Source organism: Notamacropus eugenii, chromosome 7, assembly GCF_028372415.1.
Source record: "Notamacropus eugenii isolate mMacEug1 chromosome 7, mMacEug1.pri_v2, whole genome shotgun sequence".
Taxonomy (NCBI): Eukaryota; Metazoa; Chordata; class Mammalia; order Diprotodontia; family Macropodidae; genus Notamacropus; species Notamacropus eugenii.
In genome coordinates this window covers 8,816,129-8,834,739 of record NC_092878.1, presented here as the reverse complement: position 1 = coordinate 8,834,739, position 18,611 = coordinate 8,816,129, and the positions used below count along the sequence as shown (strand labels likewise).

General features: G+C 45.7%; 1 protein-coding gene across 1 annotated transcript in view; it reads left to right on the top strand.

The window, feature by feature from the left end:
* NYNRIN (NYN domain and retroviral integrase containing) overlaps positions 1 to 18,177 on the top strand; it is a 36,502-nt gene extending 18,325 nt beyond the window's left edge. Inside the window, exons 2-7 of the mRNA XM_072622445.1 lie at positions 469 to 2,417; positions 3,626 to 3,756; positions 3,964 to 4,060; positions 9,971 to 10,078; positions 10,499 to 10,600; positions 11,681 to 18,177. Coding sequence (XP_072478546.1) covers positions 469 to 2,417; positions 3,626 to 3,756; positions 3,964 to 4,060; positions 9,971 to 10,078; positions 10,499 to 10,600; positions 11,681 to 14,534 — 5,241 coding nt within the window. The 3' untranslated portion in view covers positions 14,535 to 18,177. The remainder of the gene's footprint in view (positions 1 to 468; positions 2,418 to 3,625; positions 3,757 to 3,963; positions 4,061 to 9,970; positions 10,079 to 10,498; positions 10,601 to 11,680) is intronic.
* The last annotated feature ends 434 nt before the right edge of the window (positions 18,178 to 18,611 follow it).

The window sequence follows — 18,611 nt, the reverse complement described above, 5'->3', positions numbered from 1 at the left end:
AGGCAGGTGGGGCCAGGGGAGAGAGATTGCATCTGGTGAATTAGCCTTTTAACTGGGTGGGGAGAGAGGCCAGTGCCCTGGTCTGGACTGGATTGGCCTGGGTGACATCTGAGGTCCTTTCCAACTCAGACCTGCTAGGATCTTGGGTCCCTCTAAATCAAGGCTTCTTAATCTTATTTTGCATGTGAACCCCTATGGCAGTGAAGCTTCTCAGAGTAATGTTTTTAAATGCATAAAACAAATGAAACAGGATTACAAAGGAAACCAATTATATTAAGATAGTTATTCAAATATTAAGAAAAAAGCTGGCAGACCTCGGATTATGAACCCTTACTTTAGTGGACCTTCCTTTCCTACCTATATTTTGACTGTGGTACAATGGGCAAAGTTTGATTGGTGGGCTGTGAGCAGTTAATGTTTTCCCCTTGAGAAAGAGAAGCCTTCATTTTGTTATGTTTCTTTCACCAGGAATATGTGAAAGGCCTATGTAGCCCTGAGCTATGGGAGGAAGTCAACTACCCACCAGCCCTGCATTGTGTCTTCCTCGGAGCCTGCAGTCTCTTCCTGGATTGTCTATGCTGGGGTACCTCAGCCCACATGGTGCCCCAAACCCCAGGCTCTCTTTTGCTGGGGGGCCTGGCTGAAGCTTTCTTCATGGCTCAGAATCGAGTAGAGGGCCTGGCAAAGCGGCTGGGGCGTGATCCCCTCCCTTCCCCTAAGTCCCGAGGGGTCCCAGAGGCTGAAGTGAATAGGGCTTTCCGGGCTCTGCTGGTAGGCCGGGAGGATGAGCATTGTGGGGCCCTGCTTCGCCTACCTCTTGCTGTTCAGGAGGAGCTCTTGAGGCTGGTGCAGGAAGCTGTGAAGGATGGAGGAGATGCAGAATGGATGGGTCCTCTCGAACCTCCTCTGGATGGTTCTTCCAGGCCTCGGCCTGGGAAGATATCAGCCAAGCCCCTTCTGGAGCTCAGGGCACTCCAACGTGGCCAGTACTGTGGGTCACGTGGAGAACCTGGAAAGGTCAGCCGGACAGAAGATAGACAAGGTCATGTAATTAGAGAGGGCATGACAGTCCTAGAACTAGGAGGCCGGAACCGGGGCAAACGTGTCTATAGGGAGATCCCTAATCTGATTCCTAATTGCAGGGGGAATAAACGACCAGTCAATTCCCCTTCTTTCAGGGAAGAGATGCTTGGCTTGATAAGACAGGTCTTGGGTGATGGATTGAGCCCACTTACCCTTACGGGGCCTCCGAATGGTGCTAGTACTTCGAAGGCACAAGGTTCCCATAAACCTTCCTCAGAGCCTCATATTCGCTGGGGGGATAGTCCTTCCAAGAGGAAAGAGGACCCTCATGGGAGGAACTCAGAGGAAGGTCAAGAGCAACCCAGGGTAAGTTTCTCTTCTGAGAATTACATGAAACTGCGCTCTGCCCAAATCAGGGAGGTAGGGTTAGCTCAGAAGCAGTTCCATAATCTTGAGGCAAAGGCTGCCTTTAAGTCCCAGGCTGCAATCCCTTTTGCTTCCTGGAAGAATGTGAGCTTCCCTGGAACCTGGGGGCAAGGCAGTCCCTGCAGACCGCTGTGGCTAGGGCCTCAGCATTGTGCTGTAGGGCATTCGACTTTCTGGAGGGTACAGGATGGGCACTCATCCCCCTTGCCCTGGGGCCTAGACTGGGGGCGCAACCTACCCCACAATCCCCTGAGGCAAGCCACTCCCTTCAAATACAAGGTGCAAGCACAAAGTCCTATCCCTGTGAGACTAGATTGGAAGAAAAGGCCTCTCCTCAGGGATCCCATCTTGGTTCCCCCATCCTGTAACCCAGGGTGGTGGCAGGTGCTAAAAACAGCCCCCCAAATGTGCCAGAGACCAGTGACTCTGACACCAGGAGGTTATGATGTCTGTTCAGGGACCCTGCAGAGAGGAACTCTCATTGGTGATTGGGAACCAGGGCTACTTCCCACTTGGCTTCATGAACCAAGGCTGGTCACTACCTTGGGGGAGCAAGGACCAATACAAGAACTGGTGACCCCTTTCCCAGAGATGTCCCTCGCCAGGGCAGAGATCTTAACAGACATCCTTCGGGACGTGTCTTGTGGTCAGCCCCTTGGCCCTGTCCCAGTCTCGCTGCTGAAGTACTTCGGGGAACCTGAGAGGCAGAGACAGGCAAACTGCCAGCCAATACACTGCTTTGCCAGTGGCCCAGTTTTCAGAGAGAAACGGAAGAAGAGCAAATGCCCCAAGACTGTGACCAGTGACCAGCATGTGCCATTTGTCCATCCACAAGTGAATAACTTGGTGACCAGCTTCCAGCGTTTCCATGAGGCCCTGAGTGTACCTTTCACCTTGAGCCTGGAAAATGTCCCTGGGAAGCCAGGGCTTCGTCATATCATCATTGATGGCAGCAACGTGGCCATGGTGTGAGTAACAAGGGCGAGCCGAGTATCAAACACAATTCTTGTTGTGTTTTACCAAGTTGGAATTTAGTGACAGCAAATATTAAAGGCAGCCTAGAAAGAGGAAAGAAGCTGCTAAATATGGAAAGTAAGGGACCGACTTCCTCTTGTCTGAAGTAGCCTTTCTTCTCAACTTATCCAAGTGTTTTTCATTCATTCCTTCAACATACATGTATTAAACATAAGGTACCATGCTCAGCATTAGAGATACAGGAATAAATAATACATCCTTTATACCCTCAAAGAACTTACAATTTAGTAGAGGTGATAAGTACACACATAAGTACGGGACAAAGTAGTTTGGGATTATTGTAAATGGTTGTTCAGTTGTGTCTTACTCTTCATGACCCCATGGACCATATAGGATATTTTTGGCAAAGATACTGGAGTGGTTTGTCATTTCTTTTTCCAGTGGATTGCATAACGTGGAATACACACATATCCACATATATGTATGCATATACACACACAAAATACACATACAGATATACATCCACATACATATATTATATATGTGTCTATTTTGAAGGGAGGCAATTGGGGTTAAGTGACTTGCCCAGGGTCACATAGTAAGTGTCGGAGGTCGGATTTGTACTCAGGTTTTCCTGGCTCCAGGCCCAGCACCATATCCACTGAGCTACCTACCTGCCTAATAGATATGTAAATAGGAAGGAAGAAAGCAAATATTTCTTAAGCTCTTACCATGGGTCAGGCATTGTTCTAAGTGCTTTACAAATATTATCTCACTGAATCCTAACAACAAAGCAGGTGCTACTATTATCCCTACTTTATAGTTGAGGAAATTAAGCGTGAGTGACTTGCCCAGACTCACACTGTGTCTGAGGCCAAATTTGAACTCTTGAAGATGAGTCTACATAATGTGGACCATCAGGGCCCAGACCTTTGGAGATAAGTTCCTTTTTAGTGATTTCTAAGTGACTCCTTGGCATGAGGGTGATGAATCGGTGGTCTGGCGGGTGATTGTCCAAATTGAAATTGCCCTGATTTGCTGTAGGCTGAAGGTGGCTCTGGGGGGAGGTGTGTGGGTGTTACAAGGCCATCCCCAGGGGCCAGCATAGGGATCTGACATGTCTTGTCCCCTGTGACTGTGCTCTAAGGATATGATGGCACTTTCCACTTCCTTCTCTGACCACTCTTTCTTCTTCCCCTAGCCATGGCCTGCAGCATTTCTTCTCCTGCAGGGGTATTGCTCTGGCTGTACAATATTTCTGGGACAGAGGGCATCGAGAGATCACCGTTTTTGTACCCAACTGGAGGCTGAGGAAAAACAGTAGGGTGAGAGGTGAGGGGCAAGTGCAACTTTTGTATTTCTGTTCTCATCCTTTCTCTTCCTTGTGGCCTCCCTCCCCTACCTGACCTTGAACTGGATCTACCTCCTCATTCACTTGCTCCCCTTCTGCTTCCCTTACCTCAGCTTTGACCTCACCCCCTTTCCCCCTTGCCTCTTTCATCTGGCATTGACCCCACCACCCCCTCTCCCTTCCCCCAGAGGGTCACTACTTGACGAAGCTGCATTCTCTCAGCCTGCTCTCCATCACCCCTTCCCGATTCGTGGATGGCAAGAGAGTCACCTCCTATGATGACAGGTAACTCATTCTTTCCACACAAGGCAATATGGTGTATGATAAGATTTTAGACTCAGAGTTTGAACCCTAGCTCTGAAACTTAATCCCCGTGAGATCTGTCAGTAAGTCACTCCCTGAGGGCTCAGTTTTCTCATCTGTAAAAGGGGCATGATAATACTGAGCCACCTACCTCCCCAGATCTTTGTGAGAAAAATACTTTGTAAACTTTAGTTGCTCAAGATTCTATACTGCTTTACTCTTATTAAAAGAGAGTCTTCTACCATCTTCAGTTCTTGAGTCTTTTTGGAGAAAGATCTAAGGGTGGTTGGTTTGGGGGTAGGGTCTGAGTTTGGCATCTTGGGATCTAGTACCCAGACAACTCTGAGAAAAAGAAAAGAGACCCCGAGGATAGTGTCTCTGAATGGTAGAGTTTGAGAGTAGTTGTCTCTGAGGGAAAACTGGTAAAGGGAAAGGGAGGTGGGGGAAGATTTCCAAAGGGAATTTCTTCATGTGTCTGATACCAGAGATTGACTGCGGAGTCTTTAGAGCCTGATGAGATTTTTTTCCATTTGTTCATTTATTCAGAAAATATTCATTAAGGCTGTCTTCTGTGCAGAGTCCCTGTGCTAAGAATCACGGAGGAGATTCAGGATGGCCTACCTTCAAGGACTTTAAAATCTGACAAATCTAATAAAAGTTAGAAGGCATGGAGTGCCTAATAAGAGAAAAAAGTGCTGTGAGATTAAATGAAAAAAGTCTATTGGGGGGAAAAGGAGATCCTGATTAGGGAAGACTTCATGAAAGAAGTGGCATCTGAAACAGAAATCTTGGAGGACAGTTAGAACTGGGGAGGGAAAGTACATCCAGGCATGATTACCCACAATGAGTAAGAGTAGGATGGGAAGTATATAGGGGATAGCAAAGTAGTCCATAGTTTTCTGAGGAATAGAATGCGTGATGGGGACAGGGATGGGGGGGGAAGAGTGAGGATGGAGTAAGAAGAATAAATCTGGAAAGGTAGATAGCAGCCAGCTTAAAAGCTGGCCTAAAGGTTTGGATTTTATTCTATAGGCAGTCAAGAACCACTGAAGGTTTCTGCATAAACAAGTGAGGTCATCTAGGTGGTGTACGAGGAATATTAATTCGGGAGTAAATCGTTGTGTGGATAGTCGGAGGAGGAAAGATGGGCGGTGGGGAAATGTGTATGGAATTTATTGCAATAGCTCAGGTAAAAGGAAAGAGGCCCTGAGCTAGGGTTGTAGCAATAGGGATAGTAAGGAAGAAATGAATTTGAAAGATACAGCAAAGATTAATCAATCAATAAGCATTGATTATAGCCCTGCTATAGGCTGGTCATAATACTAGGCTTTGGCAACACAAAGAGATGAAATTAATAGCACTTGGTGCTATTGTTGGGAGATGAGATATTCCTTAGAAGCCAGAAAGACTGAGAGGGTGAAAGATGAGAATGTGAGTATGGTTGATTGGAAGAATGATGGTGCCATTGAAAATAGGAAGAGGAACACTTTGGTTGTTTTTCAGTAGTTTCAGTTGTGTCTGACTCTTCACGTCCCCATTTGGGGTTTTCTTGGTACTGGAGTGGTTTGCCATTTCCTTCTCCAAAGAGGAGTATATTTATGAGAAAAGATGTTGCCAAGTTTGAGACGTAAAGGGCATATCTTGTAGGCAGTTGGAAACGAGATCTAAAGCTAGGGAGAGAAGTTAGGGATGGATAATAGCCCTGCTGCTAATTGCACATCAAGGAAGATACTAGATCTGACTAAGGTGAGAATATGTTTAATATGAATGTATATGTAGAACCTATATCAGATTGCATACCATCTTATTTTATAAAATCTTATCTTATAAAATCTTGTAAATCTTATCACATAAAAGTCTTGGTCAAAGAGATTTATCAATATACACATCAAAGTGGGAATCCATTTCTATCCCAGACTTGTCTGACCAAACACAATGGACAAGAATTCATCAATTCTCTAAGCCTGGTTGGGTAAAATTTCCCCAAGATTTCCTAAAATGGTTGATTTCTGGATAAGGAAGAGGAAAATGGGAAAAACCTTGGTCCTAGTCTCTTTGACCAATGTCAGGCCTAGAGGCCTAAGGGCTACCCGAGTCTTACCTTACCTATCACAGGTCTTCGGCTGGCCAAACCGGATAAACGTATGAGAGAAGAGACTTTCCAGAGTCGAACAAGGGTTAGGCTTTATTCAGGGTCTTGGTTACATGTGCAGGGGGAATTCTTCCTCAGGAGAGAGAAATCCTCTTCCCAAGGAGGCAAAGATCTTACAGTAAGAGAATAGAAGTGGGAGTGGGAGAGGGAAGAGGGGCCTTCTGTCCTCTAAGGGCCCCTCAGCGCTAAGAGCGCCTTCAGGCTTTCCTGACCCTACTTAAGCTCTCCCGACACATAGTTTGCACCTGAATACCGTGCCTGTTCTCAGCCCTTAGACAACAATAGGTGTGCTCAGACTATGGATTAATCTCGAGGGCAGGGATGCTCTCCCCAGCAAGTTTCCCACAGGGAAGAGGTGGAAATGCACGAGATAGCCCGGGTCTCACACCTCAATTCCCAGCTGTTCCCTGGGGGGCCTCATGAGAACTCTAAGGTTTAGAAGTCCTCTCCTTGACCTGCCCGAGGCTGTCCACATAGAACTGAGCTTACACCCCCAACAGACCAAGACATGGGTCATAGATAGCTATCTATGCTTATGGGGGTCATGGTTGTGGTGGTATATGGAGGAGAATTTCTAGAGATGGAGAAGTAGCAGGCGAAAGAAAGATGGAATGACTCTGTATGGAAGAGTTACTGGTAGACTTGAATGGGAGCAGTAATGCCTTGAATTGAGAGAGGAAGTGTAATTAGAAGTGCTGGTACCATGCTCTAGTAGAAAGAATACTGAATTTGAAGGTAGGAGACTTGGGTCAAGTCCTGGCTTTGGTCCTCATTAGCTATGTTGACCATGGGCAAATCAGTTCAGCAATTTTAACCTCAGTATCCTTAGCTATACAATGGGGGTGAAAATACTTGTACCACTTATCTCATGGAGATGAAAGATATAAAACAGTTGGGATGATAGATGGAGCAAGGTTTTGGAGGAAGTGGGAAGGTCTGAGATCAAAAATGGTCAGAGGAAGAGGCTGGATCAGACCTATTTCTTTAGAACAAGGAGAGGAAGACAACTTGTCAGTCCACTGGGTGAGATTAAGTTTCTTAGGACTGAACTTCTTTTATAGATTTCTAGGCATGTGTTACCCTGGAGAAGGGAGTTGGAGAGATCTGGCCTTGGAGTAAGGAAGATCTGGGTTTTCAGTTCCTATTCTGCCATAATAGCTATGTGACCATGGGTAGATCATTTTAACCTCTGAGTGCCCTCTGCCAACTAACTAAAAGTAGAAGTCACAAGCAAATTACTTCCACACCATGAAGTTCCTGAAATTGGTGAAACAATATTAATAACAGTAAAAACCCAAATCCACAACAACTAGCATTTATATAGCGTTTTCAGGCTTGTGAAGCACTTTACAAATATTGTGACCTTATATCCTCACAACCACCTGGGGAGGTAGGTACTGCTATTATCTTCATTTTGCAGATGAGGAAGCTGAGGCAGACAGGCCAAGTGACTTGCCCAGGGTGACGTAGCTAGTAAGCGTCTGAGGCTGGATTTGCACTCAGATATTCCTGACTCCAGAAATCACAGAACTTAAAAAAACAACCCATCTAACAATAATAATTTAAAAAATTGCCCCATGGATTTAGGGGGCAAATTAGGGCCATTTCCTAAAGCAAATGGAGGAGTTTAAAAATGAAAAAGCTAGATCAATTTCTTCTGACCATTTCAATTCCCTCATTTTTCAACAAAACTTCTCAAATAGCAATTATTTGATAACTCAGCATCCTCATTAGAGAAAAAAGGGAGAAAACCTAACACATAAGACTTGTGGCCAAAAGGATATATCTATGTCCATCTGTCTGTCTATCTTTATAGCCAGTTGGAGATGGGGGTCACTGCTTAGTTCTCTTAATCTCTTTCTAGATTGTGTGGCAGCTACCAAGATGGTTTCTCAGTTTTGTTCAGGCAAAATCTTGTCTCTGAATTATGTTAGAAATGTCCTCTCCTTTTTGGAAGTTCCAAGATGGTGGTTGGTAGGGCAACAAGTATTGATGGTCAGTAGGGATGTGGAGGGTGCTGTCTACAGTCCCAGGCACTATGGGATTGCTTAGTCCCAGGTGGAGACTTAGTATGAAATTATAATTGGGGAAATTGGAAGTGGGAGATCTTTTCTCCTGGTTTTAGGGATGAAGCAAAAGATGGCAATGTTACTAAAACTGCATATGAACTAGTAACCAGTTAATATGGGAATGAGTCTTTTAGGACTTCTGCCTCTGATTTGCATGGCCTTTTCCAAGATGGTGGGCTTGGGTCATTCTCTCAAAGGAAGGACAAGGGCTCTCCAATGACGTGTCTAGTTTTTTCCCCTTGGGATATGAATGTTTAGTTATATCTCTGTCGATGGGCATCCCTATGTAAAACATTATGTATGCTACGCAAGTTATTTTCCTTTGTTTCTACTGAAAGTGCTGTTAAAAATATTGGTATGTATGGGGCTTTTCTTTTTATCATTGACCTCAATGAAGTATCTGCTTCAGAGGGAGATCTCTGGGTCAGTGTTATAGACACAGTAGTCACTTTCTTAGTTTAATTCCAAATTATTTCCAAGAATGATTGAGCAAGTCACAGCATGTGGGAATAGTGGGAGTTGAGTGAACCACACTGATCCATCTTGTGACTTAATTCTAGATAGCTCAGTTCCCTTTCTATTCAATTATTGAATTCTATTCGATTTCCATTGTGTTAGAAAACCTGATTGCATTGTTTGAACTTAGCCCTGAATGGCTGGGAAGCTGGACCATCTCTACCTGTTGCTTAGAGATCCTTAACTAAAAACCTAGGTTATGCTGACCAGAAACCCAGTCAGATCCAAAGGTCGATGCAAGGAGTTTTCTCACAATTATACATGATAGGGAACCCATATGTTTTATCTGAAAACCTGCCTTGTGGTGATCAGTTATGACAAGGAACCCATATGTTTTATCTGAAAACCTGCCTTGTGGTGATCAGTTATGACAAGGAACCCATATGTTTTATCTGAAAACCTGCCCTGTGGTGATCAGTTACTGTTTCCTTGTTCCTTTGATTGAATACAGACACTTGTGGCAGGAGAGAAAGGGGGAGTGGGACACTTCTTTTTCTGATTTTAGGGAACTGCACCTGTTCATTCTCCCCATCCCAACTTGGGAAGTCCCTTATCTTTTCCCCAATTAGAAATGTGGTTACCTCATTTTGTATCCTGGTTTATATCCTGTTGTTTTCTTTTAATGTATAAAAATCTGGGTTGCCCTGTATTTGGGGTCTAGTGCCAAGCTGAGGATGCCAGGTCCCAATTTGTTATGCAATTGACATGCATTGCTTAATAAATCGATATGCTTAGAAGATCAAACCTTTGTTCCCTCAGTTACTTCAGACTTCAGCTGGCACAAGCTCCATCAGTATTCATGTGCAGTTAGCAGACATAGCAAACACAGCCTTATACACATTATAAGAAAGATCATAGATAGAAACCACAAACTGGACATTGAAATGAATCCAGGCAGTCTCAGTTTAATAGGCTCCACAGGATAGGAAAGCACTTGGTGGATTTTTAAGCGTTATAGAAATGTCAGCTATTTTTTCTCCAATCTCAGTGTGAAATTGTTAGAGTATTTCCTTAGTAGATCCCCAATAGGACCTTATTAGGTCCTTGGTAAGATATTTGATGGTCCTTTACAGTGAACTCCAGCAGCCTAGTATTGAGGAAGTAGCCCCGATTCCAATTAATGACTCACTTTCTCTCCACCCCAACCTTGGGCAGGTTTATGGTGAAGCTGTCAGAGGAGACAGAAGGGGTCATTGTTACCAACGATCAGTTCCGGGATTTGGTGGATGAATCAAAGAAATGGATAGGGATCATTAGAGAACGGTAAGGGTGGTACTCCAGGGGGACTGGACCCTGTGGTCAGGTTTAGGGGCTTTTCCCTCCTGCCAGATATGCAGTTTTTGTTTTAGTCTCTGTGAGGATTTGGGGGAGGGGAGAAGGGGAAAGAGACCCTCCAGAGAGTGGAGGACCTGTATCCTATCAGCCCCTGTGAGATGAGCTGTTGGGTTTTAGCAGGATCTGACAAAGCACTTAGGACAAACCTAAGCAGGGCTGGGGATCCTGGGTAAGGTTTGGGTTGACTCCTTGTTCCCCAGGAATCAAGTGAGATAGTCTCTGTAAAAGAGCTTGGCACATAGTAGGCACTTAGGAAATATTTATTTCCCCTCCTCCTCCCCTTCTCCCTTCTAGGGAGTATGGAAAGGGATACCCATGTGACTTATCCTCCTTCTCTCTCTGGCCTAGCCTGCTGCCTTTCACTTTTGTGGGGAACATCTTCATGGTTCCGGATGACCCTCTGGGGCGAGATGGCCCCACCCTGGACACATTCCTGAGGAGAACAGATGGGTAATTGATTCCTCTCCCCTGGACATCCCTTATCTTCCTTTTTTCTACCATTGATTCTTTCAAACGCCTTTGATGCATAAATTGAGCAGATTCTGCCCCCGTGTGTCGGAATGAGAGAATGACGATCCATCCATTTATTTAAACCTAATCATACAGTAGTCCTCCCTGCTTCTAATCAGGTCAGACCCTTAAAGGCTCAGCTGTCCTTCCCAGTCTGGGTCTTCCAGCCCAAACCCATTGGGAAGATAACCAGGGTTGGCCCTGAGCAAAATGTTAGAGTAGGTAAGATGGCTTAGTGGGCACGATGGATAGAATGCTGGAGTTTAAGTTAGGACTACTGAAATTCTGCCCTGGAGGACGTATAGCTGTGAGATTTTGGTCAAGTCATTTTACTTTTCCTTGCTTCATTTTCCTCACATGTAAAACAGGAGTAATAGTAGGACCTGACCTCACAGGACTGTTGTGAGGACAAAAATGAGATAATTCATGCTAAAATACTTTGTAAGCCTTAAAGCACCCAGTCAATGCCAGCTATCATTCTCTTGTAGCCTCTTCTCATCTTTTTCTACCTTCTCTGTACCACTCCCTGAGTTATTGTCTTATTTGTAAAAAACCTCTGTTCCTGGCTATCAACTAATACCTGCCAAGTTATTAATTAAATTATTAATATAAGTAACTATGACTAATAGTTAATCATAATATTACATATTATAATAACAGTTAATAATAATTAACCAAGCCAATTAATAGTGAGGTTAAAGTATAATCCTCCCCAGAGTATTAGCATTCAAAGACTACATTACCCAAAGGCACGTATTTCTGGTGGTGAGATTTCAGGCATTGCGAGAGATATCAGAGGAGTATTTTAGGGGCAGGAGCTGGATGCTTCTCAGATTGTATGACATAGGGAGCTACTTACTCTGTTATGCCTTGGTGATGCTTGAGGATGAAATAGAAGTGTTGACGTGTTTTTTTCTCATCATTTTCCTATGGATGACTCTTCTGGGTGGTAGCTGTTCATCTGCTTTCTCTTTCCCATCTCCCTCATCCTGCCTCTCCCACTCCTGTCTCTCTTTGCAGGTTGGAGTTGGCCATTAGCAACTTTCTGAAGGTCTGGGAGACAAAACCTCCTGCCAAAGCCTCCTTTCTCCCCATCAAGGCCAAGGGGCTTCCAGGTAAGAAGCATCTAAGGAGGGGCTGCTCTGGACCTCCACAAAAGGGAAAGGTGAAGAAGTTGACAGAGGCTGTAGAGAAACTGATGCCCAAAGAGGAAGACTCTCTAGACACTTGCCTGTCAACAGTTTTCCGAGAAGAATGTCCCTTCCTTTCCGATGATATCCTCCGGTATTTTAGCCTCCAGGACAACACCTCAGAGACTTCTCTTACTCCCTGGAAAGGCTCTTCTCAACTTGATATCCCTTGGGGCAGGGCAGGGCAACCCACAAGCCAAAGGGTCCTTGATCACTTGGCTCAACTGACTGTACCAACCAGCTTCTCTGCTCTTTCTTTCTTTGTGGGGTTTATGGGATGCCACAAAGATGTGATCCCCCGCTATTCCTCACTTGTTGCCCCGCTCCACGGCCTGCTCAAGAAGAAGACTCAGTGGCAGTGGACACCCGAGCATTCTCAGGCATTCCTGGCCCTGAAGCAGGCTCTGGTGTCAGCCCTCTCCTTGGTCCCCCCTGATCCCCAGTTGCCCTATCGTCTGGAGGTGGCAGTGAGTGAGAAGACCTTGGCTGCTGTCCTGACGCAGGAGCGGGCAGGGCTGAGACGTCCCATTGCTTATACCTCAAAACCCCTCCTCCCCCAGGAGGGCAAGGCTGCCCTGAGCAGAGGTGGCGGCCTCTGTGCTCTGGCCTGGGCTGTGAGGCGTTTTGCTCCCTCTCTTGGATCTGTCCCTGTTGTTCTGGAAGCCTCCTACACCTCTGGGGACTCCACAGACCCTGAGCAGAGGGAGAGTCTGGAGACTTCTGACACATGGCTGGCCCGATGGTCCCTTCTAGTACAGGATAAGGACAGGAGGACCTTGGGCACATCTTTCCTCCCGGGGCCTTTGGGTGACAGTGGACTCCCAATGCCCACACCTGATTCGTTGCCTCAGTTTTTCCAAATACTGCCCCCTTTTTCTGACTTGTCCTCCTTTGTATGTATTTATACATCAGGGTATTGTTTTTACCAGGATACTGAGTGGTGTGCCGGCTTTGGCTTGTATGTCCTGTCTCCTGACAGTCCTCCCCTGTCCCTCTCCTTCTCTTGTTCGCCTCATACACCCACCTATGCCCACCTGGCGGCTGTGGCTTGTGGCCTGGAGCGCTTTGTTCACTCTTGCATCCCTCTGGTATTTCTGGTTAATTGTAGCTGGCTCTTCAACATCCTTATGGATCTTCTTCCTCTCTGGCACTCCCGTGGTTTTCTGTCCTCGGATGGGGCCCCGTTGCCTCATCCGGCCCTATTGTCCTACATAACTTCCCTGGCCTCTAGCCTCCCAACCTTGCCCTTCCTCTTCAAAGCCTCCTACAAGGGGGCCCTGTTTAGTGTGACAGTGGAGGCCTTAGCCAAGCAGGGTGCCCAAGGGTCGGGGCCACTGTGGAAGCTGCCGAGGCATATCATGCCTTCTGTTGTAGGGGCAGCCAGTCCCTTGGGCAATGGGCCGAATCTTCAGGCGTTGCAGGAGAATGATGCCGTTTTGTTAGAAGCCATCTGCCACTTGCGAGCCGGGCGTAAGCTTCCCGGACATTCACCCCTCAAGCCTTTTGAACCTGGAATCAGTTTTGTGAAGGAGTGCAACCTGCTCATGTATAGAGAGATGAAGAGATCCAAGGTGTGGATTGTCCCAGAGCAGCTCCGGAAGGATCTGATTTACTCTGTGCATGATGTCCCTCCTGGTCCCCATGCTGACCCAGAAGAGACCCTCCGGAGGGTGAGGATGTTAGGCTGGTGGCCTAAGATGCATGGACAGGTGAGGGCCTACTGCAAATGTTGCTTGTTTTGTACCTCAATAAACAACCTAAGCAAGGAATCCAAGTGTATGCGGACCCAGTGGAACTCCCCGTCCTCCGTGCCCTGGTCTCATCTTCAGATTGATGTGCTTGGGCCCGTGCCTGCTAGTGAGGAGGGCCATAAGCATGTGCTGATCGTGGCTGACTCCTACTCCTCCTGGACAGAAGCTTTCCCACTGAAGTCCTTCACGCAGATGGCAGTGGCCCAGGTGCTGCTGCAGCAGGTGTTTTCTCGATGGGGGTTGCCGGTGAGGCTGGAAGCAGCCCAGGGATCAGAGTTTGCCAGGCATGTCCTAATGAGCTGCGGCTTGGTGCTGGGAGCCAAGCTGGGCAGTATCTCTGGGGATATCCAGCCTGCTGAACTGAGGGATAGAAACTCAAACCAGGCCTTTAAGAATTTGTTGATGGAGTTTATCATCCTTCATGGGAAGAACTGGGCCAGTTGCTTGCCCCTTCTGCATATGGCCTTTAGAGCCCTGGAGTCTGGACCCACACCTTTTGCAGTTGTGACAGGGAGTGAGATGAGACTGGCTGAATCTTTGTGGTGGGAGCTCAGCGGAGCCCATGTTGAAGGGCTGAAGATGGATGTGTTCTTACAGCAGCTGAAAAGTAATGTACTAGAAAGTCAACTGCAGGTGGCTCTGGCCTCTGGGGACCAGTCTGCCCTAGCTCAGAACAACTACTTCCAACAGGATGTTCAGGGGAAGGAGTGGAATGTGGGAGACCAAGTCCTACTGTTGAACTTCCCCAAACCTGGCTCAGCTCGGTGGGTTGGACCCTATTATATCGTAGACAGGCTGAGTCTGTCTCTGTACAGGGTCTGGGGTTACCCAACTCCAGGAAAGCTGGGAGTCACGTACCCCACTAACTTGATGAAGTTGTATCCTCAAGGTGGTGCTCCCTTGCCCTCCGTGATATTAGAACAGTTGGAATAAGCCACTGCATTCCCCTCCCCCTTTTGGGGAATCCAGAGAAGGATGCCTCATCTCTCCCCCTACCCCTGCTCATATATAGCCTCTCCTGGGGAAACCTTCCTAACTTGAGAGTATTCAGAGACTCAGTTCCCCTGGCAACTTTGCCCAGGCTGGTCGTTAATACGGTATCTGTTTCTAGGTTTGGCTCAGCCAGTCTATTCTTTTCTTTCAGTAATCAGCCCAGAATCTAATCCCTGACAGGCCTTAACCTGTCCCCCGCACCTCTGAGTTGGAATCTGACCAAACCAGCCTTTTCCCAGGAGAGGAGAAGTCTCAGCAGGGGTTCCTTCCTTTAGCTATTTTAGTGTGGTATCATCTAGCATTGGCTTTGCCAGGATGTCTCAAAACCTAGCGGGCTGAGAGAGAGCAGTGAACCTGGATAGGGTCTAGGCTTGTTTGATAAGTCACATGGTCACTTCTCTCAGGCCACGCTTAGGCTCAATCAGTGACCTATGAAAGACTGTTCCCCTGTCCCACTCAGCATGTTAATGTTGAGGTTTTTGATGGTGCTGGATCCAAAGGGATCCTACTTAGAAATCATTGGAGCTGGGTCTGGATTTTCATCTAGTCACTGGCAGCTTTTGGGTCAGAATGTACCCACCTTCCCTCAAAAAGTATTCTGACTCCTGAAGGGCCATTAATGAAAATCTCTGGTCCAAGAGTCCTGAGACATGGAAGAATAGGTAGGAGTTCTGGGAAGGGATTTTTCCCACTTCCTTTTATCCCCAAAACCCCAAACCCAATCCTATGAGAGTTTCTGTGCTCTAGAAATCTTGATGCTAAGTGTAGGATTGCCAAGCCAGAAGAGCTTGTCTTGACTTGTCCAAGGAGCTCAAGTCTTTGTTCCAAAGGGATGATAAAGTTGAGTCCTGGGTTGTTATGGCAACAAGAATACCAGAACTCTGCAACGTCCCTGCACCAGCCCCTCTCTCCACTCTCCAACACACTCACATTGTGTTTGTGAAATAGCTTTGCATTATACCTCTGCAAATGGGACCTTATGCCTGTACCTTCTACAGAACAGGAAAATTGGTCTCATTCATTGAACCCTCACCCTTTCCCATCCAAGTAACCCTGTGTGAAAACAGCTTTGCTCTAAATCACATTCAGGATGGAATCTTATGTATGTCTTTCATGTAATGGGAAAATTGAGTTTACTCTTAGAGTCCCCTTCCCTCCTCACCACATTACCCCACTGAGTGAAGTAAACTTGACCCACATTGTGCCCTGAATGGGACTTTATGTGTCTTTTGGGAAATGGGATTTATTCCTATTGCACTCAGTCTCCCATGTACCTGTCAATCATCTCCTTATTTCTTTTTATAGTAATTGGGGGTGGGAGTGAGTCTTATAAACAGCTCAAATTGGAAGTGAGCTTATGTGGTCTTTTGGATAGAAATCAGGCTGGTATTAAGGACTCAATGGGATTGTGGACCAGACTTCCTGAGATTAGAGGTGGAAGATATCATTCATGTACCTACCCCTCATTTTACAGAAAAGGAAACTGAAATGGAAATTTATTGATATATCCAAAGTTACACAGCTGACTAGTGCAGAGTCACTTGATTGAGCGTGACTTCTCTCCTGTTCCTGTGGCTGAGGGATGAATGATTCAGGGTAGAAACAAAGGCAAGTACACGCTTTTTAGCAGTGACTTAAACTTTTTACCCCCTCTTACTATACCTGTTGGAGAAAATTGTTTCCTTTGATCAGATTCAGTCCTCACTGCCATTGGCTTCTCCCATCTTTGCTATTCCTTGCCCTGTTTCTTGATAGCCCAGTAGCCCTACCCTTCATCCATCAGTTGAGATCTGGAATAGGAGGGAACTATTTGGAGAGATTCCTATCTGCGTGAGTTCAGGCCACTTGAACAATCTCACAGGACCACACAGGCATCTTCCCCCAACCCTCCCATAGTGGCTGATGGTAACTCTTCCACACGATATATCTTTTGTTGTTCAGTCATATCTGACTCTTCTTGACTTTACTTGGGGTTTTCTTAGCAAAGATACTGGAGTAGTTTGCTATTTCCTTCTCCAGCTCATTTTAAAGATGAGAAAACTGAGGCAGACAGGGTTAAGTGACTTGCTGAGGGTCACACAGTTAAGTGTCTAAGCCACATTTGAACTCAGTAAAATGAGTCTTCCTGACTTCAGACGTGGCACTCTATACACTTGCCCCCGATAAGGTGCCCAACATTACACCTGCCCTCAGAGCAAACTAATTAGTCAGTAAGCATACATATATACACCCCTGTCACTAGGTCAGAGAAGCAAGGGTCAGAGTTCAGTAAACAACTGGTACGAATGACACCTCAACATTTCAAGTGAGTTTAATCTGAATCTGTGTATCACGTCATCCTTTACATAATTCAGTATGAAAATATTTGTTAAGTGGATGATTTGTAGAACATGTAGGAAGGAAAACAAGGCAGGGAGACCCAATGGGGCCTAAAAGGGTTCCTTGAATAAGAGAGGCAATGGTTTCCTTTCCTGATTGGGTTTTGAAGGGTCTCAGTTGTCCCAGCAGATTCTCACTGGAGTATACCCACCACTCTAGTTTTCAGCCAAATGAATTTGCAAGATCAGAATGAAGTTTGCCTCTCCCCTTGGCTCCCCATGTGATATCACCCCTAGAGTTGAGGGAAGAAGGAGGAGGGAAGGCAAGCTTAGAACTGAATTGCTTCAGCTTGAGGGGATAAGGTGAGGGTAGTTATTTCACCTCTGCACATGGTGGGGGAAAGAAGAAACGCTGTCTTGCTAGTGGCTAGAGCTCATGGTTTTGAGTCAGAACTTGGGTATATATATATCTCATATATATATACATATATATATGATTTCGGTCTCTTCCACATACTTCCTGAGTGCCCTTGGGCCTGTTTACTCACTTCTTGGTGGGGGGAGTGTCTCAATTTTCTCACCTGTAAAATCAGGATGACCTCTAAGGTCTCTTCCAACTAAATCTGTGATCCTGTGAATCAAGATAATATAATGGCTCGTTTCCACAACATATTAAAGTACTCTGCCTAGAATGTTAGGATTAGAAGGGACCTAAAATCCTTATTTTGCAACTGAAGAAAATTGAGATGTGAAATGACTGGCCTAAGGAAGGTCATATGATTCATGAGGTGCTGGAGCCAGAACCAGAACTCAGGCTGTCTTCTGAGTTGTTGCAGGGTCCATTAAACTACAGTGTACTTCATTATATAACGTCTGGTTCACGGTTGCTGTGACCCTTCTAAAGATGATTGTTAGAGCTTTTGTAACTGCAAGTGCTGTCCTTCCTCTGGGAATGTAAATCAATTGATACTGCTTGCTGTAGATTTTGGTGTACATGCATCCGTAATTAAATGTGGCTAAATTGCTAATTGAGGCCTTTCCCCCCGTTCTAGGGGACTCGTGTATTAGGAGTTTACCTTGTCTCCCCATCCTCTGTAGAATTTGTTGGTATTCATAAGTAGAATCTCAATTTTCCTTAGACTCTGTATGTATCTTGTATGTACCTGTTTATATCCATGTAGTCCCTCCCCCATTAGAGTGTAAACTCCTTTGTATCTCCAGTGCTCACCACGGTGCCTAGCTCTTAATAAACGCTTGTTGGTTAATTGATTGGTTTCATTTGACTCAAGGAACAAGACTCTAAGTACATCTGTTAGAAGGATTTTGAGTTCTCATTTGAGAAAACAATCCAAGGTCTTCATCCTGGCAATGGGTCAAGTACTTAAGAGCTAGAACTTCCTGGGAATATATCTGCTTTTATCAGTCATTCACTACTCATTTAACTACTCTTGCTTTTTATCAATATATTACTTATTTACCTACATAATTTTTAATTGCTTCTTAATGTCTTTTGCTTGCATCATTTGTTTGCCCAAATGATCCCATAGCATCTAGGATGATAAATAAAGACTTTCCCATCCTTCTCAAGCAATTATAATGCTCCAAGATCTCAAAGTATAGATCTGAAAGTAGAGGTAAAACCTTGCTTCCTCACCAATTGCCACCTTGGAAAAGGGTTGCCTCCAAGAAATGTGGGGAA